This window comes from Coccinella septempunctata, chromosome 2 (assembly GCF_907165205.1).
Source record: "Coccinella septempunctata chromosome 2, icCocSept1.1, whole genome shotgun sequence".
Classification (NCBI taxonomy): Eukaryota; Metazoa; Arthropoda; class Insecta; order Coleoptera; family Coccinellidae; genus Coccinella; species Coccinella septempunctata.
Window position 1 is genome coordinate 8,680,474 of NC_058190.1, and position 18,919 is coordinate 8,699,392.

At 36.1% G+C, this 18,919-nt stretch overlaps 1 protein-coding gene across 2 annotated transcripts in view; it reads right to left on the reverse strand.

The window, feature by feature from the left end:
- Nucleotides 1-18,919, reverse strand: part of LOC123306575 (kinesin heavy chain-like) — a 316,847-nt gene that overhangs the window by 284,932 nt on the left and 12,996 nt on the right. For both annotated transcript variants that reach the window (XM_044888630.1, XM_044888631.1), the window contains 2 exons: nucleotides 16,798-16,887; nucleotides 8,498-8,715 (listed from right to left, as the gene is read on the reverse strand). In XM_044888630.1, coding sequence (XP_044744565.1) covers nucleotides 8,498-8,715; nucleotides 16,798-16,887 — 308 coding nt within the window. The remainder of the gene's footprint in view (nucleotides 1-8,497; nucleotides 8,716-16,797; nucleotides 16,888-18,919) is intronic.

Genomic DNA, 18,919 nt, shown 5'->3' on the forward strand with positions numbered 1-18,919 from the left:
GAATTAATTTTAAGTTTTCGTTCGTTTTCCGCGAGTGCCTGAAATAAAGGAGGTAGGTCCCCGTCTTTACCGTTCAGTTTCTTCATTAGACCTACATCGGTTACTTCTTTGACACTGCTGTACTGTATCGCTTTCTGTTATCTTTAGCCGTACTTTACCCTATTTCGCGAGTCTGACTTTTTCCTTCGCTATCAGTCATGGTGCGTAAGCCCTTGGGGTAGTGAAGAGAAAGTTCCGTCAACCCCCTGTTCGCGTTCCGCGTCATAAGTGTTGAAATCGAAATCTCTTCTTTTCTATCAGCCATGGTGCATAAGCCTTTGGGGTAGAGAATAAGAGATAGCGCTCGTCGTCAGTGAATTTCCGTAGTTGCGCTAAAAATAGACCTTTTCTTCGCTATCAGTGATGGAGCGTAGCCCTTGGGGTAGCGAATGAAAGTCTCGAATAGATCCGCCCTGGTTGTGTTTCTTTTCATTTCTGGAGAAATACAATTAATTAATTACATCCCGATACCGTATAGCAAGTCATTTCACTTCGCGAGGTCATTCTTAGTATCCATTTCGTCAGTTTTGGTTGGCGCATCTTATTGAACAACCGTTGATTTTTTTCATTGTACCCGGTATAAACTTTATAAAGTGCTCGTGATCGGATCGAATTTCCAGAATGTATGTTTGTTGATCGATTCGCTCATAGTTCATACCTACACGTATTTCCGTTGTTCATATAATCAGTTTCCGAAGGTGTGAATAAACTAGTACCTACATAATTTGATTTTTGACTACTTCGTTATTGCTACCACCCTAGATAACTCCGACTAGCAGCTACTCTGGTAGGTTTGCTATTCTTCCTAGTGAAAAGAATAGCTGGCGCTCGAGTTAAGTTTTCTCCGAGGTAACCACGTTACAAGAAAAATGATTGATTTTCTGAAAAAATTCAGCATTAAATCCATAACGTCTCCACTCAGGTACCCGTAGTCTAATGGTGCTTCAGAAAATGCTGTGAAAACAGTTAAAACTGCGTTGAAAAAGATGTTGAGTTCAGGAAATGTTGTTGATAGGCGTGGAAGTTAAAAAAATATTTGGGAGAAATACATATTTGGTTAATGTTCCAAGTTTGAATCAATTGTGGAAACGCCATCATAATCAATTGCGTAGAAGAATTGCAGAACATAACATACCATTAAATGAGGGAATAAATAATGAGGAATCAATAATACCTGAAAGTCAGAATCTTCATCAAGATGACAGTTCTACCCATTCTACTAGACCTAAAAGGAATATAAGACCACCTGATAGGCTTAATTATGAAAAATGATTTGATTACCTGCTTTCTTACGTCAGTTATTGTATGTTAGTATAATATTGATGTATGGATGATTTGGTGAAATGTATGTACTCAAGTATATTTAGAAATATAATTGTATCAACATTGCAAGGATTTTCAGGATTTATAATTTTAAATAGGTAGGGAAGAGTGTAATATAATTGCAATTGTCATGTTTCGATAACTCTCTGTCCATGCGTCGATGTCTTTATCTACACTGCGCAAAAAAATTAACGCTCATTATGGAAATCTCAAATTTATTCTACAAGTGAAGGTGTTCTCAATGATAATTATTTTTATCAGAATTATGCATGCATATGTTATCCACTTTCAACGGTTTTCTTCAACACAGATGTTTTTTCCCAACAGGAATTAAAAAAGATGATATTATCAGATTTTGAATGTATTGGCTCCATTCTAAAATCAGTTGTTCTCGATCAATTCTAGTGATCAATAGTTTTCCTTTCGTTTGATTTTCTACACTCGATCGCTATGCAACGCGAAACACGCAATTTGGAGGAATGTGCCCAAGCGGTAGTTTTGCGAAAAGAAGGGTGGACATACACATAAATTGCAGAAAGGTTTGGAGTTTCCCATACAAGTGTGTCTAGAATGTTGCAGCGATTCAGGGAGACAGCTATGAATGTCCGAAGACCAGGACAGGGTAGACCACGGGTAACAACTGCCATTCAAGAACGTTACTTGAGTTTCTTCGTTGAGACAACGATTTGCAACCGCTCGCCTCCTTCAAATTCAGCTTGAGCCAACTCATGAGGTGCAAATTAGCACTCAGACAATAGGAAATCGCCTCAGAGAATATGATTTAAGGCCTCGTGTCGCGGCAAGAGGCCCAGCTCTTACCCCAGCCCATCGAAGGGCGCGTTTGGATTTTGCGAGAGAGCATATCCATTGGGAAGAGGCCGATTGGAAAAGAGTTCTCTTCACAGATGAGTCTATATTCTGCCTCTACCATTGTGATAGACGTTCCCTTGTATACAGACGTCCGCATGAAAGATATGCTCAGTGCAATTTCCTGAATACTACTGGTTTCGGGGGAGGATCGATTATGGTATGGGGTGGAATATCTTTGACTGCTCGCACAGACCTAGTGGTCGTTCATAATGGAGCTATAAATGCTGATTAGTATATAAGGAACATTCTTGAAGAGCATGTAGTGCCATTTGCCCCATACATTGGTGAAAATTTCATTTTTATGGACGATAATGCCAGACCCCATCGTGCGCGCATCGTTCAGGAGTACCCTGAAGAGGTTGAAGTCTCTCGAATGGAATGGCCAGAAAGAAGTCCAAATCTCAATCCTATTGAGCAGGTTTGAAACAACTTCAATAGAAGGCTGAGAAGTTCAGAAAATTATCCAGCTACTCTTAATGACTTAGGAATCCAACTCGGAGAAATCTGGGAAGGATTAGATCAGAACATTTTAAGATCACTCATTTTGAGTATGAACCGTCGTTGTCGAGATGTAATTAACGCAAGGGGTGGAAATACCAAGTATAAAATCACTTATCAGCATTTCAGTATTTTGAAAATTGTTCATTTCTCTTCTTTAACATAAGATTCGGTGAAATCTTGAATTTTTCCCCCATTTAATGTGTCTTGTTTCGTTCGAAACCTTCCCGAGAGAACATAAAAAATAAGTTATAAATTCAATGTAGAGTTAACTTTCATTAAAATTGAGATTTTCAGAATGTGCGTTAATTTTTTTGCGCAGTGTATATGTACTCACATATGTATGGCATTAGCCAGTTGTAATTCGAATGTGAAGAAATAAACAGTTTCCTTAATGTGAATTAATTTATGCATATTCATAAAAATATTACAATTCACTAAATTAGTTAGAATAGCACAATGGAATGCCAACGGACTCTTGCAACACAAGAATGAAGTTGAAACTTTCCTACATCACAATTTCATTGACGTCCTCCTCATAAGCGAGACTCATTTCACTGATAGGTCATACTTCAACATACCAAAGTACACCACCTACACCACCAACCACTCAGATAACACAGCACATGGAGGAACTGCAATTCTAATTAAAAACAGAATAAGCCACTACCTCAGTTAAAGTAAAAATGTTCTCCTATGATCTGACAATATCAGCCGTCTAGTGTCCCTCAAAGCACAATCTGAAGGTTAGCCATTATAGAGAATTTTTCAACACATTAGGCACTAAATTCTTTGTCGGAGGAGATTTTAACAGCAAGAATACTCTTTGGGGCACAAGATTAACCACCACCAAGGTGGCCAAATTGTTGCATGAAAAGAACTACTACTTCCTGTCTACTGGTAGTCCAACATATTGGCCTAGCGACCCAAAAAAAAAACACTATCTAATCTAATCTACTAGATTTTTTCATAGCAAGTGGAATAGCTTCATCATATATGGACGTATGTTCAAGCTTCGACCTATCATCAGATCATACTCCTGTAATAGCGTCACTGAGCTCCTTAGTAATCAATAAGAAGTCTCCACCAGAGCTACATAATCGAAAAACTAACTGGGATGAATACCGCAAAATAGTTCATGAACGGGTCTCTCTTTCCTTGAGGCTGAAGGAAAAAGAAGAAATCGAAGAGGCGCTTGAGGCATTCACATCTATACAAAAGAATGCAGCCATTCAAAGTACTCCAAGAAGCAGCGAAAACATGAAAACAGAACCAATACCATTAGAAATTAAAAAACTCATTACTGAAAAACGCAGAATAAGATCTAGATAGCAAAACACACATGCTCCTGCAGACAAAACAGCCTTGAATAATATAAGCAATAAACTTAAAAATAGACTGCGAGAATTAAAAGAAGAATCGTTTAATAGATATATCACCGAATTGAACCGATATGACAACTCAATATGGAGACCTATAAAATCCAAAGTAAAGCCAAAACAACAAAATGTCCCGGTGAAAAATTCAACTGAAACAAATGCTAGATGGGCCAGAAGAGATCAAGAAAAGGCGAATTTATTTGCACACCACCTGACAGAGGTATTCAAACCAAATGACGAGGTCGTTGATGCAATTGTTGAGGAAAATATATCTAACATCCCTCCAGTAACACAAAATATAGAATTTTTCACACCTAAAGAAGTGGTATACAAAGAAATCACTCAACTGAACATGAAAAAGGCACCAGGTATTGATGGAATTACTGCAAAGATGCTCAGAGAACTACCAAGAAAAGGGATTGTCATGTTGACCTACATCTTTAACGCTATATTGAGACTGGAGCACTGGCCCCAAACAGCAGTACTCATGATACTGAAACCAGGCAAGAATCCACACGAAGTGACATCATTCCGACCCGTAAGCCTACAGCCAATAATTTCGAAAATATGGGAAAGATTATTACTTCAAAGAATAAACGCCGAAATCTCCTTAGATCATTGGATTCCTTCACATCAATTCGGATTTAGACAAGGTCACTCAACTGTCCAACAAACGCATCGAATAACTCAAACCATAAACCAAGCGTTTGAAAAGAAGCTATAGGTACTGTACTTCAGTCTTTCTGGACGTGAGCCAGGCGTTCGATAAAGTAGGTATGGCACTCAGGAATCTTACTCAAGATGAAGAATATTCTTCCCTTGAAATTCTTTACGGCCGGTTTCATAATCAAACCTGAAGTCGCTTTAATTTTACAGCTTCCTTTAACCCTACTAAAAATGACACTAAAAGAAGCTTTAAGCTAAAAGTTACTTTGAATTTGATTATGAAACTAGAAGTTAATCTACTGAAATCATATCTTACAAACAGACAGTTTAGAACTAGAGTAGGGCATCAGGTGTCAGAATATTGCCCCATTCAAGCCGGGGTCCCCCAGGGAAGCGTGTTGGGCCCGTTCCTTCTTTGTACCTCGGATCTACCAAAAACTACTCACACTACAACAGAAACATTTGCTGATGACACAACAATAATGGCAGCACATGAAGACCCAGCAACAGCAACAAAACTAGTTCAAGAACACCTAGACGAGCTGCAAATCTGGATGAAAAAGTGGAAAATAAAAACAAATGAAGCAAAATCAAAACAAGTAGACTTTACACTGAGAAAGCAACATTGTCCTCCAATCAAACTGAACACCATAGTAATTCCCAAAGCTACAACAGCAAATTACCTAGGCTTCCATCTAGACACTAGGCTAACCTGGAGGGAACATATTATCAAAAAACGATCTAAAGTCAAAGAAATTCGGCTAATTGGAAGAAAATCTAAGCTACCTCTCGAGAACAAAATATTGCTGTATAAAGCTATCATTACTCCAATATAGACATACGGGATAGAAATCTGGTGATGTGCAAGCAAATCCAGCATAGCTCTGATCCAAAGAACACAATTAAAAATTCTGCGAATGATGGCCAACGCCCCATGGTATGTGACCAACCAGACTTTACATAAAGACCTAAACATCCCATATGTTGAAGAAGTCATCAAGTGTAGGAGCCTAAATCACCACACAAGAATGGAAAACCACCCAAATATCTTACTACAACCACTACTGACAAAGTCCTTACCAAGAAGACTACAGAGACATTGGTCAGCTGATTTAATGGAATAATGAGTTTCTCTCACCGGAGAGAATCTTTCCCCGCACTTCAAGCCATTTCATTATAATGTCAACGTATTAACTTAAAGAATATTATTCTGATTGTTAATTGTGGAGATATAATAAAAAAATAAAAACTTTTGTTAAATTGTCTTTTTCGTATTTATTACTACTTAGAGAGAGTGCTCTATTTATCAAATTCCTTGCTACCTTCTTCTTTTGTGTGACACTGTGGAGGGAATGAAAATTAATATACATCTGCCTGAGTTAATTGGTTTTATGTACCTACCAATTGGTCTTTAGTATATTTTGATCTCTGATGACTAATATGTCCAGGAGTGGAATACTTTGTTGCTTTTTCTCTTTGAAGCGTGAATCTTATTTTTTGGTGGAATGAATTGAAAATATTCAGGATTTCTTCGATTTTCTCTTTGTGTACTAAAAGTAATGTGTCGTCTACAAAGAGCTTTGGTAATGGTATACGGAAATTTAATCTTGAGATTGCAAATTTAATCAATGTGTGCATTACTGAATTGGCAAATGTTGTGCTTGTTACGAATCCTATTGATGTACCTTCTGTTTATCTATAGGAAACCTCACTGAATACAAAGTACATACCCACCTTCAAAGCACAATTGTGGAAACTCATCTTTATTCAAAGTAGTGACATGTTTGATATACTGCGGGTGGTTTTCATAATTGTCTGGGTATGTTGGAGTATAAAGCGACAACATCTAATGATATCAATTCATAATTGTCTGGTACTACAATTAACTCAAGTTCTTCAGTTAATGTGAATGAATCTTTGACGTTGAATTCCGAAGTCGACAGAAATTTTCCAATTTTTTATCTAGGGGAGTTTATGCAACAGACTACAGGCCTTAAGCATACATGTTCTTTATGTGTTTTTCTCAAAAAAAATTTTTTTTGGTGTTACACAATAGTAATAATAATCATAATCAATTATAATAATCATAATAATGAGAAATTAATATTTTATATTCTGTTTCTGGGATGCTTTGATTATTCTTTGATGATTTAAAAAAACTATTGTATTTTTTTGGTGGGATCCGTCATTAATTTAGTGTATGTTGTTTCATCAGTTAACATTTTTTCTGCTTCGGTGTTATATTCGTGTTTATACATTATAACCGTGGTATTGCCTTTGTCTGAGTTACTTATTATTATTTCTTGATGTTCATTGATGAATCTTGCAGTTTGCTTGTGGTAATTTATGAATGGGTCATTTGGTGGGCGGTTCATTCTCATAAAATTGTTGATCACTCCTACGCATCTACTTCTACTTCTACTTTTGATGAAAATATCATTATTTTAATGATTGTTGTTATGGTGGGCATATTGGGTTCATGAAACAAACTGGTAGATGGATTTGTTTCTCGCTAATATATAATATAACATATTTCGCAGGAATACTTCTTGAAAGACGTATCAGAGTTCTTTATTGACTTCCTGTTACAGAGGGAAAATGAAAATTTTAATTAATCAGATACATTCCGAATTAAATACGAGGTGAGTGACAGATCCCTCCCAATAGCTATTCACATTGTTAACATTGTTATTTTTTATTTTAGCCTTGAAAAAGAACCACGACTGGTTCGAAATATTGGCTTACTAAAAGATTCGAATAAATAGTTGTCCAAACTCATGAAAGCATTTTATCGAATATACAACTATGGACGTTAACACTCAACACAATTTTTTAGGTATGAATTAGATATTTACTATATGTTGTTTTTTTTTGGAGTTTAACAATTTCTCTCGCGATTTTGTTAACCTTGGCCTCTTCATGCTTGCAATTCGAGAATTTACGATTTGCAGCCTGTTCCATGCATTTGGGATGGAAATTTTTCAAGCATTCATAGCATTTGACTGGTCCCACTACTTTTTTCTTGCAATGGATGCACTTATTTTAGCTTTCTCTGTTACTTTCAACAGAGTCGCTTTCACCTGCGTCTTCTTAGCACACCCCATCTTTTACTTTTTATGGTTGATAGAGGGTGTTGGGAAATGCGCGTACAGTATAAGTGTAGATGGAGGGCTTTTAACTTACCTAGATGTAACTTTTTTATCGTCCCCACTTTTTCATTTAGCCATGACTTATGAATCACACTCTGACTCGTACAAATATTTTAACAGTAGATTCTTGACGTCGAAAGAAACACTCTTTTTCCACACCAGTTTTTCTGAATAGGCTAGGCTTGAAACATTTATTTTAAGTTCTATCTCCCAAACGGTTTTATCGAAAATTAATTTCGTAATATAGTTTTTCATTTATTTGATGAATTTTTTTCGAACATAAGATATAACCCACGTCTTCCAGTTTTCCCATCATCACCATGACGTAGGTACCATAAAAATACCAAAAATTCGAACTACTCAATTCTGGAATTTCCACGCCATCTACTTAATGAATATTTGAATCTTTTGTAAAATAAAAGTATTCTTTATATTGAATCTTCACATTCCTGGAATTCCGATAATGTAAATAAAACTTTGAATAATGTACAAATCGAGCGTAAATACACTTCACTCCTCATGAAAAGGTTTTTATAAGATTCTCAAAATCTTTCTATTATATCAATATTTTACCTTATAGTAATTTTTGTATCGTCTACGTCTTCTCCTGAAGGTATGCTATTAAAATACTCAGGAATTTGCTGACTCAATCTTAGAGTTAAGCCTGGGTCTTGTGGATGTCCCATCATCGTATGGGTTTTTCCTGTTGCACTTTGACCATAGGCAAGTACGCAAGAGTGATGTTTCTTCTTCATCGCTTTGCTCACTAAAGCCTCAACTTTGCTAAAAATCTGGAAATGTTTTTAATCAATTTTCAATATCGATAAACAGGTAAGTATTGAGTTTATACTGGTGTCTCTTTAAAATAACCCAATAATCGAAATGTTCCACTTTTCCAGTAACTTCAGATATCGTTGGTTCGGAAGCTCACGATGCTAAATCGGCATTTACTCGAGCATCGTGGAGACCTAGTGGATTTTGAAGGTTAGATGGTAGAAAGAGAAAAAGGTTCTATGATGTATGCATATTCAGTGACATGGAAAGCGTCTGCTTGAAGGTTTTCAAAGATGTGAGAAAAATCGCCAGGTGTATATACTCGAGCGTGTCAGATTAAGATAATGTAGGGGAGACTGGGGAGGGTTGATACGTTTTTTGGAATTTTTATTCTGGAAACTGAATTATATGAAGAAGCAGGACTTTTCTTATATTATATAATTCTTCAATTAATCGTTCAACAAAATAAATATAGAAGTCGCAAAACATAAACATCTTATTCTGTACAGAACGTTGAACACAAAAACATGCAAACTGTCTCAAGCCTCCCCACATATGGGAGGATTGATACGATGTACTGGGAGAGTAATCGAGAGGATTATTCAGCTCAGTAGGTAGGTCAGCAATGACACTGGGTTGCTTTGGTCATATAGGTGTAGAAAAATCAGGAAATTGTCAGTTAGTCACTTCCACACAAGAAAAGTCGGCCTCATTAAATACATGGGGATTGTACGGTTTTTAAAAATCCCTTCGATATGTTGGATGGTGAAGACGCCTTCATGTAGGCCTATCCAACTAGCTACGGAATATTTTTTGAAGATTATACATGTATCAGGCCTCCCACGACAAATGTCTCAAACCTCCCTGAAAGCAATTTTTAAAGTGATTTATGTTTTCATCTTATACCCATATATTTTGAAAAGCGAATGAAACTGTAAATTGAGTAGTTTTTTGCATATTTCCCAGTGAAATGTTTGTTTATGCCGAAGAATTAATGCATGATCATAAAACCCTTAGGTAACTTGAGTAAAAACTTACAATTTCTCACCTCAAAACACTCTTCGTTGAATATTTCACAAACAAACTACTGTTAGCCTTACAGATTAACGTCACGCAATGCCCTCTGCCAAAGAATAGTGTTCACTAGTATAATACTTCTGAAAACGGCTACAGATCGCGGATATAAGCCTGTATCAAGCCTCCCCATGTATCAATGCTCCCTAGTCTCCCCTATATGCCCTACGTGTCTCTGATAATATTAATTATATAATAACATTATGTTAATCCGACTGTTTGCGTGGTGGGGCTGGCCGTACGGATGGGTTGAAAATGGTGAAAAATATTTTTTTCGAATGAGTCAGATTTTCAGGGAATACGTTAATTGGGCCCAAAGTAACAACTTTCGTCTGAAGCAATTTTGACTACTCTTAACCGTTTTCGGGTTAGACGGCGATAAGGGCGAAAAGCTTAGCCACATATGCGAAAGGCCAAGGTCAATGTAGAAACCCAGTCTAATGTACAGGGTGGGCAAATTTCGATGTTTTAGTACTACAGCTTTTAAACCAGAGGAGATAGACAAAATCTGATACCCCATTCTCGTTCTCTTTTTCTGAGAAACTTACAATAGTAGTAGTGATTTTTGGCCACTTTCTTTTGTTTTCGAGTTATAAGCAAAAATTGGAAAAATGGCGATATCGAAATAAATTTATATCTCCGCTAATACTGATGATAGAGCTATGAAATTAAAACATTATACAGGCACTTTTTTCCGTAGAATCCAGTGGCGTGCTCGCCTTTTTTGCAGGATTTTTAATTATGAAGCTATTACCCAAAGTTTGTTTTTTTTTAAATGGGAACACTAGTTGTCTGTTCAATTTTTTGAAAGCTTGATTTTTACTGATTTCAAAAATATATAACATCATATGGTTTGTATCAATATAAATAATATAAAATGGTCAAAAATCTTTTTTCTCAATATTTCTATGGTTTCAACTTTTGACAAGCACAGAAAAATAGAGTTTCCTATAACAAAGGCAGGCTTCTTCAGGCAATGTCATTCTTTCTATGCTTTTTACCAATTTTCACAAAATTTGAATCAAGATATATTTAATAAATTTTCATAATAATGAAAAGACTTATAGAAGGAGACAGTGGTAATCATACGATGCTATATGTTTCTTTGCTCATCAAAAGTTGAAACCATAGAAATATTGAGAAAAAAGGTTTTTGACCATTTTCTATCATTTATATTGATACAAACCATATGATGTTATATATTTTTGAAATCAGAAAAAATTAAGCTTTAAAAAAATTGCATATAAAACTAGTGTTCCCATTTAAAAAAACATAACTTTGGGTAAAACCTTCGTAATTAAAAATCCTGCAAAAAAGGCGAGCACGCCACTGGATTCTACGGAAAAAAGTGCCTGTATAATGTTTCAATTTCAGAGCTCTAGCATCAGTATTAGCGGAGATATAAATTTATTTCAATATCGCCATTTTTCCAATTTTTGCTTATACCTCAAAAACAAAAGAAAGTAGCCAAAAATAACTACTACAATTGTTAGTTTCTCAGAAAAAGAGGAAGAGAATGGGGTATCAGATTTTGTGTATCTCCTCTGGTTCAAAAACTGTAGTGCTAAAACATCGAAATTTGCCCACCCTGTACATTAATCGCCATATATTGGCGTCCTACGTTTGAACGTAGGACAATTGCTTGAGACAAAATTGATAGAAAATGTTATGCTCAACCACTTTTATAATGAATGCGAAAAAGATTTGAAGCCCAGGGAAGGAGATAATTCAAAAAAACTGATTTTTGTGACCTTTATGGCCAATTTTTATTGTTTCGGCTTGCTGAAACTGTCAGATTATTGGACAGTGTGTTTGAGACCTTTAATTGATGTATAATAATAAGTTTCAGAGGATGAAGGTCTGGGTTTTAAACAAAACCACTCTCTCAAAAACAACGCCAGCCGGTTTCAACTTTTTTTAAGTCTTCTTCAGGGCTCTGAAATGGACAAAGATGTTATCTAACAATGAGAAAGCGACAGCCAAAAAGGTTCGATAACAATGTGATAATGTGAACCAAAAATAAACATCCATAAAAATATACAGGGTGACTGGTGATGTGAGGAACAACGGCTAAGTGGAGATAGAGGGCCTCAAACTCATTGAGAATTTGGATTTTAAATGTCTCATAAGGGCATTCGTTTCGGTGATTTATTTAAAAATGCTGAATCTAGAAACTCTCATTTCGTCGTTAACATGGTAAATTTTTCGCTGATATTTCACAAACTTGTTCCTATAGGCATTCACCGTCAGCACAAGAAAAAACATTAGAAAAAGTTGCAGGCCCGTATTCTAAAATTTCAATTTACTTGTCAGGTAGAAAATATTACACGGTATATGAGAGAAAATAAATTCAAATACAAGATTTGAGAAGAACGAGAAAAACTGATGAAAGAACTGTATTCTGTTTGAATGGCACAAATTTTCTATTGTTTTTATGATATATTAGAATCAGAATATTACAATATTTTTATATTCACATCATGAAAAATAATATTCCTGATAGAACAAACACTGAATTCTTTGATGGTTTCTTTCTCTTTTGAGACCAAACGTGATTGTTCCTTGAATTATTTAATCCATGTCGGGTGAACTGAGCTTCATCCGTGAAGAAGATACGCAGAAGATCTCTTCTATGGCTCACTACCCATCTACAAAAAACAAGTCTAAATAATGAATCTTTTGTCATTGAAAATCCTTATTTTCTTCAATATTCTGTTGACTGCATTAAAGAAATTCCATAGTTGGATGGGACAATGTTTTTTTTTAAGTCTAACCCCCTCAGAAACTGTTACAAGAAAATTTGTCCTTATAAAGTTTACATTATTTTGATGAAAAGTAAATTTAATTGGAAACATACCAGGAACATACACATTTCTCAGTTTAGTAGAATGAACAGGAGATCTGGGAGTAATTAAAATAAGTCAAACATATCTTAGGCGAGATGTGCAGGGCTTGGTGAGAACAGCTCTGTTAGGGGGCAAAATAGACCTTGAGGGCGCCGTGAGATGTAACCCCTTCCTAAATATCAACTATCAATTATCTTTGCCTCGAATTAAGTGTTTTTGTTTTATCAGGAATATTATTTTCTATGATGGGAATATAAAAATATTCTGATTTCAATATATCATAAAAACAATAGAAAATTTGTGCCATTCAAACAAAATACATATCTTTAATCAGTATTTTACCCCCTTTTCAAATTTCTATTTGAATTTATTTTATCTCATACACCGTGTGATATTTCTCACCTGACAAGTAAATTGAAATTTTTGAATACGGGCCTGCAATTTTTTCCATTTTTTTCTTCTGTGACGGTGAATGCCTATGAGAACAAGCTTTTGAATTATCAGCGAAAAATTTACCATATTGACGAAGATATTGGAATTTATGGATTTAGCTTTTTTCATGATTCAGCCTATATCTCCAAAACCAATACCTTTATGGGCCACTTGAAACCCAAATTCTTATTCAGTGTGAGGTTCTCTAACTCCACTTAGCCGTTGTCCCTTACGTCACCAGTCACATTCTATAACTTACAGTTTCTTTTCAAGTGGTTTTATCGTCATACTATAATTGATTGCGAAATGGAATCTGACATTGACGCATCGGAAGAACAGATTATATTTTTTCCGCTATTCTTAGAATCATTATCTTCGGAATGAGGGAAAAAGCCATTTTTTTCTTTTTTTGGTGTAGCAGGGGGAAAATCTGCAGGTCAAACGAACCACCCTCTCCTGCGGAGGAACAAGTGTGGGGATTCTCACTCTCCCGCTAAAAACCCTTAACTGTTTCTTGAATATTGATTCCGGGCATTTGCCTATAAACCGTTCATCTCTTAGTTGGTTTTCTTCTCGCACACTATCGTGCTGGGATTTATGTGTTTATCCTCTATTGGATTAACACTTTATTGAATTTTTCAATAAGTTTCTGTTGTTATTTTGATCTCTTTTTAATTGATCTCTTGGTCTCCTTCGGTAAATTCGCATTCTCCTCTTGTCTTCCTCTGGGTCGTAGTCCACTAGTCTCCTGAGTTCTTGATTCGGATGGTTTTTCGCTGTTTCGAATATTTTCTCTGCTTTTCTGTTCATGAATTCCGTTATGGTTTCCCATTTTAGATCCCTATAAATCTGTCTATTCCTGACAAACCAAGGTGCATCTATTGCACATCGTAGCAGTTTGTTTTCAGTGGCCTGAATTCTTTTGATGTGGCTCTTTGCCGCGAAGCCCCAGGCAACTGATCCATAAGTCAGTTGAGGCCTAGCAACGGCTTTGATTATCTTCAATTTTGTCTCTTTCGACATGTGGCTTCTTCTTCCTATTAAAGGGTAGAGTCTATTCATCGCTGCTTTCGTTTTGTCGATTGCTTGTTTGATATGACTTTTCCAAGTAAGTCCTTTGTTAAGCGTTATTCCTAAATATTTGGCTTCATTTTTCCAGTCGATTTCTTCGCCGTCAACTTCTAGATTCGTTGTGGGTCGCAGTCTTCTCTTCTGTAATAATATTGCTTGGCTCTTTTGTCCATTGAGCTTGATTTTCCACTTCATGCACCAGTCATTTGTTTCGTCAATCGTTTATTGCAGGACTCGTTCTATTACTTCTGGGTTTCGGTGTCGAGTTGTTATGCCTGTGTCGTCAGCATATAACGTTAGCATGGTTCTTGGATTCTTCGGAATATCGTGAATGTATATGTTGTACAGAAGTGGACCAAGCACTGACCCTTGGGATACTCCAGCCTCTAAATCTCTTGTTGTGGAGCATTCTCCTTCCACTTTCACGCAAAATCTTCTATTTTTGAGATAATTCCAGATCAACTTGCATATTTTGATCGAATATCCAGCCTTTCTCATCTTATATATTAATCCTTCATGCCATACTCTGTCGAAAGCTCTGGCGACTTCTAGTAAAACAAGACCTGTGGCTTGTTTATTTTGGAATCCCTCTGTAATGTATACATTACAATTCCAATACCGGTTTTGTAATTGTGGCGTAAGTGGGGGATTTTGGCATATTATTTCATGTCATTTCCTCTCTCAAGAGGCGCATCTCACCGACAAACTGTGACACAGTTTCGGTCAGTTTGACAATTTGAGCTTTCAACTGCTCATTCTCTTCTCTGAGCTTAACAAGCTCCTCGTGTTCGCCGTCGCTGAATTCTTCAGCATCGGTCGCTTCCATATAGGAACCCTCATTATCTGAGGTTTCCGACATGGTTTTATACTCAGATTCCTCAAAATATAAAACAATTTGAAAATAATAAAATATTCGGTAATCTTCACTGAAATAGTCTAATATAAAACTATTGTATAAAGCCGAAAGTTTACTACGCTATGGGAAAAATCAGAAAAAAGATACGAAAAATAAACTCACCTGATATTTGCTGCAGTACCAACGATAAGAAAAATCTGGACACTGAGGATGAACACCAACTTTGAAAATTTTAACGAATTAAAATTCCGATAACAAATATAGAACCTACACAAACTTCACAGACGGAATCAAATATTCCGTAGCTTTGTTAGTGGGCACTTTCACTTCGACTTTCTCTTCCGCTTTCTCTTTTATAGCACTAGGAGCACTATAGCACGTCTTCATTTGTCAAGATTTCACTCGAGGACTGGGAAAAAGCCACTTCGCTCGAGAATGTAGCCGTGACGTTTTTTTTTTGCAACTTTGGCGCCCTCCCACACATTTTCGTCACGCTTAAATTGTCAGATTAAGAGAATATATACTTCTCAACATGTAATTAACCACATATATATTTAATCTGACGAGCTCGAGTATGTACATACAATGATCGTTTTTTTTAAATATTCTGACAGGCTGTTCTAGACAATTCCCCCTATATGCAGGTCTAATTTTTGGTAGAGGTGTCTCCCTTAGTATTAATCTGACACGCTCGAGTAAATCCCGAATTTCCTTCTCCGACTCCTCAACTATTACTTTCGATCATATTATTAGAGTTGTTGATTGTTGATATAATTCATTTCCAAATTTGATAGGCGAAATAAGATGTCTAAAATTCTGGTGTATTCACTGATTCGATTTTGTTTTAAATTTCGTGGGGATATGGGATCAGTTTCGTTTTCCCCAGTGTAGGTAGCGCTGTTTAGAATTTGACAGAGCATTGTCAATTGATATTTGAAAATAATTTGAATACTTTCCTACGACTTACGAATATGTTGTATTTATAAGCGATTATTGGTGTCTGAAAATGTATTAGTGTCGAGAAAGGGATGTAGAACATTCACTTATTCAACATGTCGTTCACTAAGTTCAGTTTTCTGTATGGACAACCAACTACAGCCAAGAATTCAGTGTTGTTGGAATTAGGGGCAGAACTAAATCAGATGAACGAACATTCGGGACGTATATAGCTTATAAGTATAAGTTTTATGGCAACTTCAGCGATATTTCAAAGGAACTGTATTGGAAATACGTAATGTGAATTGTGGGCACGTATTGAGAAACAGAAATACATTGTAAATCTATTCTAGTCTGTTCTTCAAATATTCTTCGTGAGTAGATAAAGTGAAAATTCCCTTTCCGTCAACTGAATATATTGGATATATTAATATCCATTAATAAAACTGTGTTTTATTGAAATCATATTGAATTAACCCCTCATGAATTCAATTTATCAAACGGAAAATATCTTGAAGAATAGTAAATTCTCCTTCAAACCCTTATTCGATAGTGTTGAAGTATTGGCAGATTTGTTTTCACAACGAAAATTGAACTGTAAATCACAAATATTCCTGAACAGCTGACAAAATGGGCCAGTTCATATTTTGAACTCGTTGGTCGATATTCGATATCAACGCAAAACAAAATAAAACGAGAGAGTAGCATTGGTCTTCCTTCCGTAGAACAAGGATAGAACGAAGCAAATGACATGGTGGCGCCGCCACGAAACTGATCTCATATCCCCGATTTTCTGAAATGTTGATGCTTGCAAGAAGTGACAAGTGCACACAACAGTGTTTTAGACATCTTAAGGCGGAGGAATAACAACTTATCATACATACGTCATGCTGCGATGCGTCCTCCGGAAAGCAGTAGTCAAAAGTGAATCTTCGAATACGTTCCCTACTGTCACCAGATTTCTCTTCTGCTACCTGAAAATATGAAATAACAAGATCTTTACTGTTTTGCTATGAGTGGCTTAGAAGTTTTCGTTATTTGTATAAATTTTCGCTTCGTTCGTTGCTCAGAAATAATGCTTTTGTCAACTGGTTGCATACCTATTCTAGGACTATCTGAATAGGTTATCGGAAAAACTATATATCGCACATAGGCATGGAAAGTTTTTTTTAGAATTCAAACAAATATTCTGGGGAAAATATGCAAGTGATGTTTTGAAGCAATGTTGAATTCAAGGAGTATTTTGATTCGGTGAAACCGGAAGTCGAACAAATCTGACGTTTTTTCCAAGAATTCATATATTCCAACAAAGCTTAACTATGAAATTTCAAGTGTTTATCTCGTGTCCTTCTCTGAAATATTCTAACCAACGGACGTCGTGTATATTTGTTCATAAGAAAGCATCAGTTTTTCAACCATATCTAGGGAGTGGTTTTTTGTTTGTTCTCACAAAATAAATGAGTATTACCTACTGGGTATCCGAAATTGCTTGATTTTGACTGTATCTGTTACTTCTAGTCTAGAAAGGGAAAAACATTGAGAGGAGTCCATTAGTGGACACCGTTTTATGAAATCTTCATTTGTCTTGAAGATATAACAAAATTTTGATACAGTCAATTTCTGAAATGTGCCAACACTTTTTTTCAATCACTTGTACCTTTTACATGTGAAAAAGAAAATCAACTTCGTTATCTTGAATACGAATGAATTATTTTTTTGATCTCATATCATACACAAAATAATTAGCTTTTCAAAAATATAAATGTCGATATACAGGGTGTTTCATGAGTCGTTGGCCATAGCCTAAAGGTGAATGCAGGTCATCCGGGCCTTCCAGAAAACTTGCTTGTTTTGTATCCTAAGGCTATTAGTTTCGGAAATACGTCGTGATTCATGAATATTGGCCTAAATCTCGGCCTAAATTTACGGCCATAACTCTGGACTGCATATTCCAGATATTCACGTTGAAAATACTGATTGAGAGGGCGAAACAAAAAGATGGTAGGATATACATGGGTTTTGTGGATTTGGTGAAGGCTTTTGACAGAGTTAAAAGAAGGAAACTATGGAAAATTCTGGAAGAGAGGGGAATGAACAAGAAAATTATAAGACTTGTTAAAAGTGTGTATGAATTGAACAGGAATAGAATTATCAGCCACAACCGAACATCTGGAGAATTCAGTACAAAAATAGGTTTAAGACAAGGAGGTAGTTTGAGCCCTGTGCTGTTCACAATATTTATGGATGAGATTCTGAAGGAGTGCACAAGAAGATCGAAGAAATTTCAAGTCGGGTACAGAAACTTAAAGAGAGTGGTAATATCAGAATGTGCCTTCGTGGACGATATTGTTATCGTTGCTGAGAGTGAGAGAGATCTACAGACAAATATGGACATCTGGAATGCGGTGTTGAAGGAATTCGGAATGGAAATGAACAAGGAAAAAACAAAAGTTATGGTGGTGAGCAAATCTCAGGAAATCGTTGACGTACAGATAGAAGGAGTAAGATTGGAGCAGGTGACATCTTTCAAATACTTAGGAGTGCAAATAGAAGAAAATGGAAAACAAGATCTGGAAATAAACAGTAGATTGGAAAGCACATTGAAGATATACCATGCCATGAATGAGAACTTCCTGAGTAGGAAAGAAATATCAAGAAGTACTAAGATGAATGTATACAAAGCGATTTATAGACCAATACTTACATTCGCGTGCGAATCGTGGGTACTTGATAGAAGACAGAAAAGCAGGATGCAGGCAATGGAAATGAAATATCTAAGAAAAGTGAAGGGAATAACAAGGATGCACAGAGTGAGAAACGATCTTATCAGGTAAGACATCGGAATAGAACCTCTGCAGGATTTCATAGAGAAGAGACAATTGAGTTGGTGGGGACATCTGAATAGAATGAATCACGAAAGACCTGCTAGAAAAGTATGGGAAACAAAGGTTACGGGAAAAAGAAGGCGCGGAAGACCGGTTACTACCTGGGACAAGCAAATGGGGA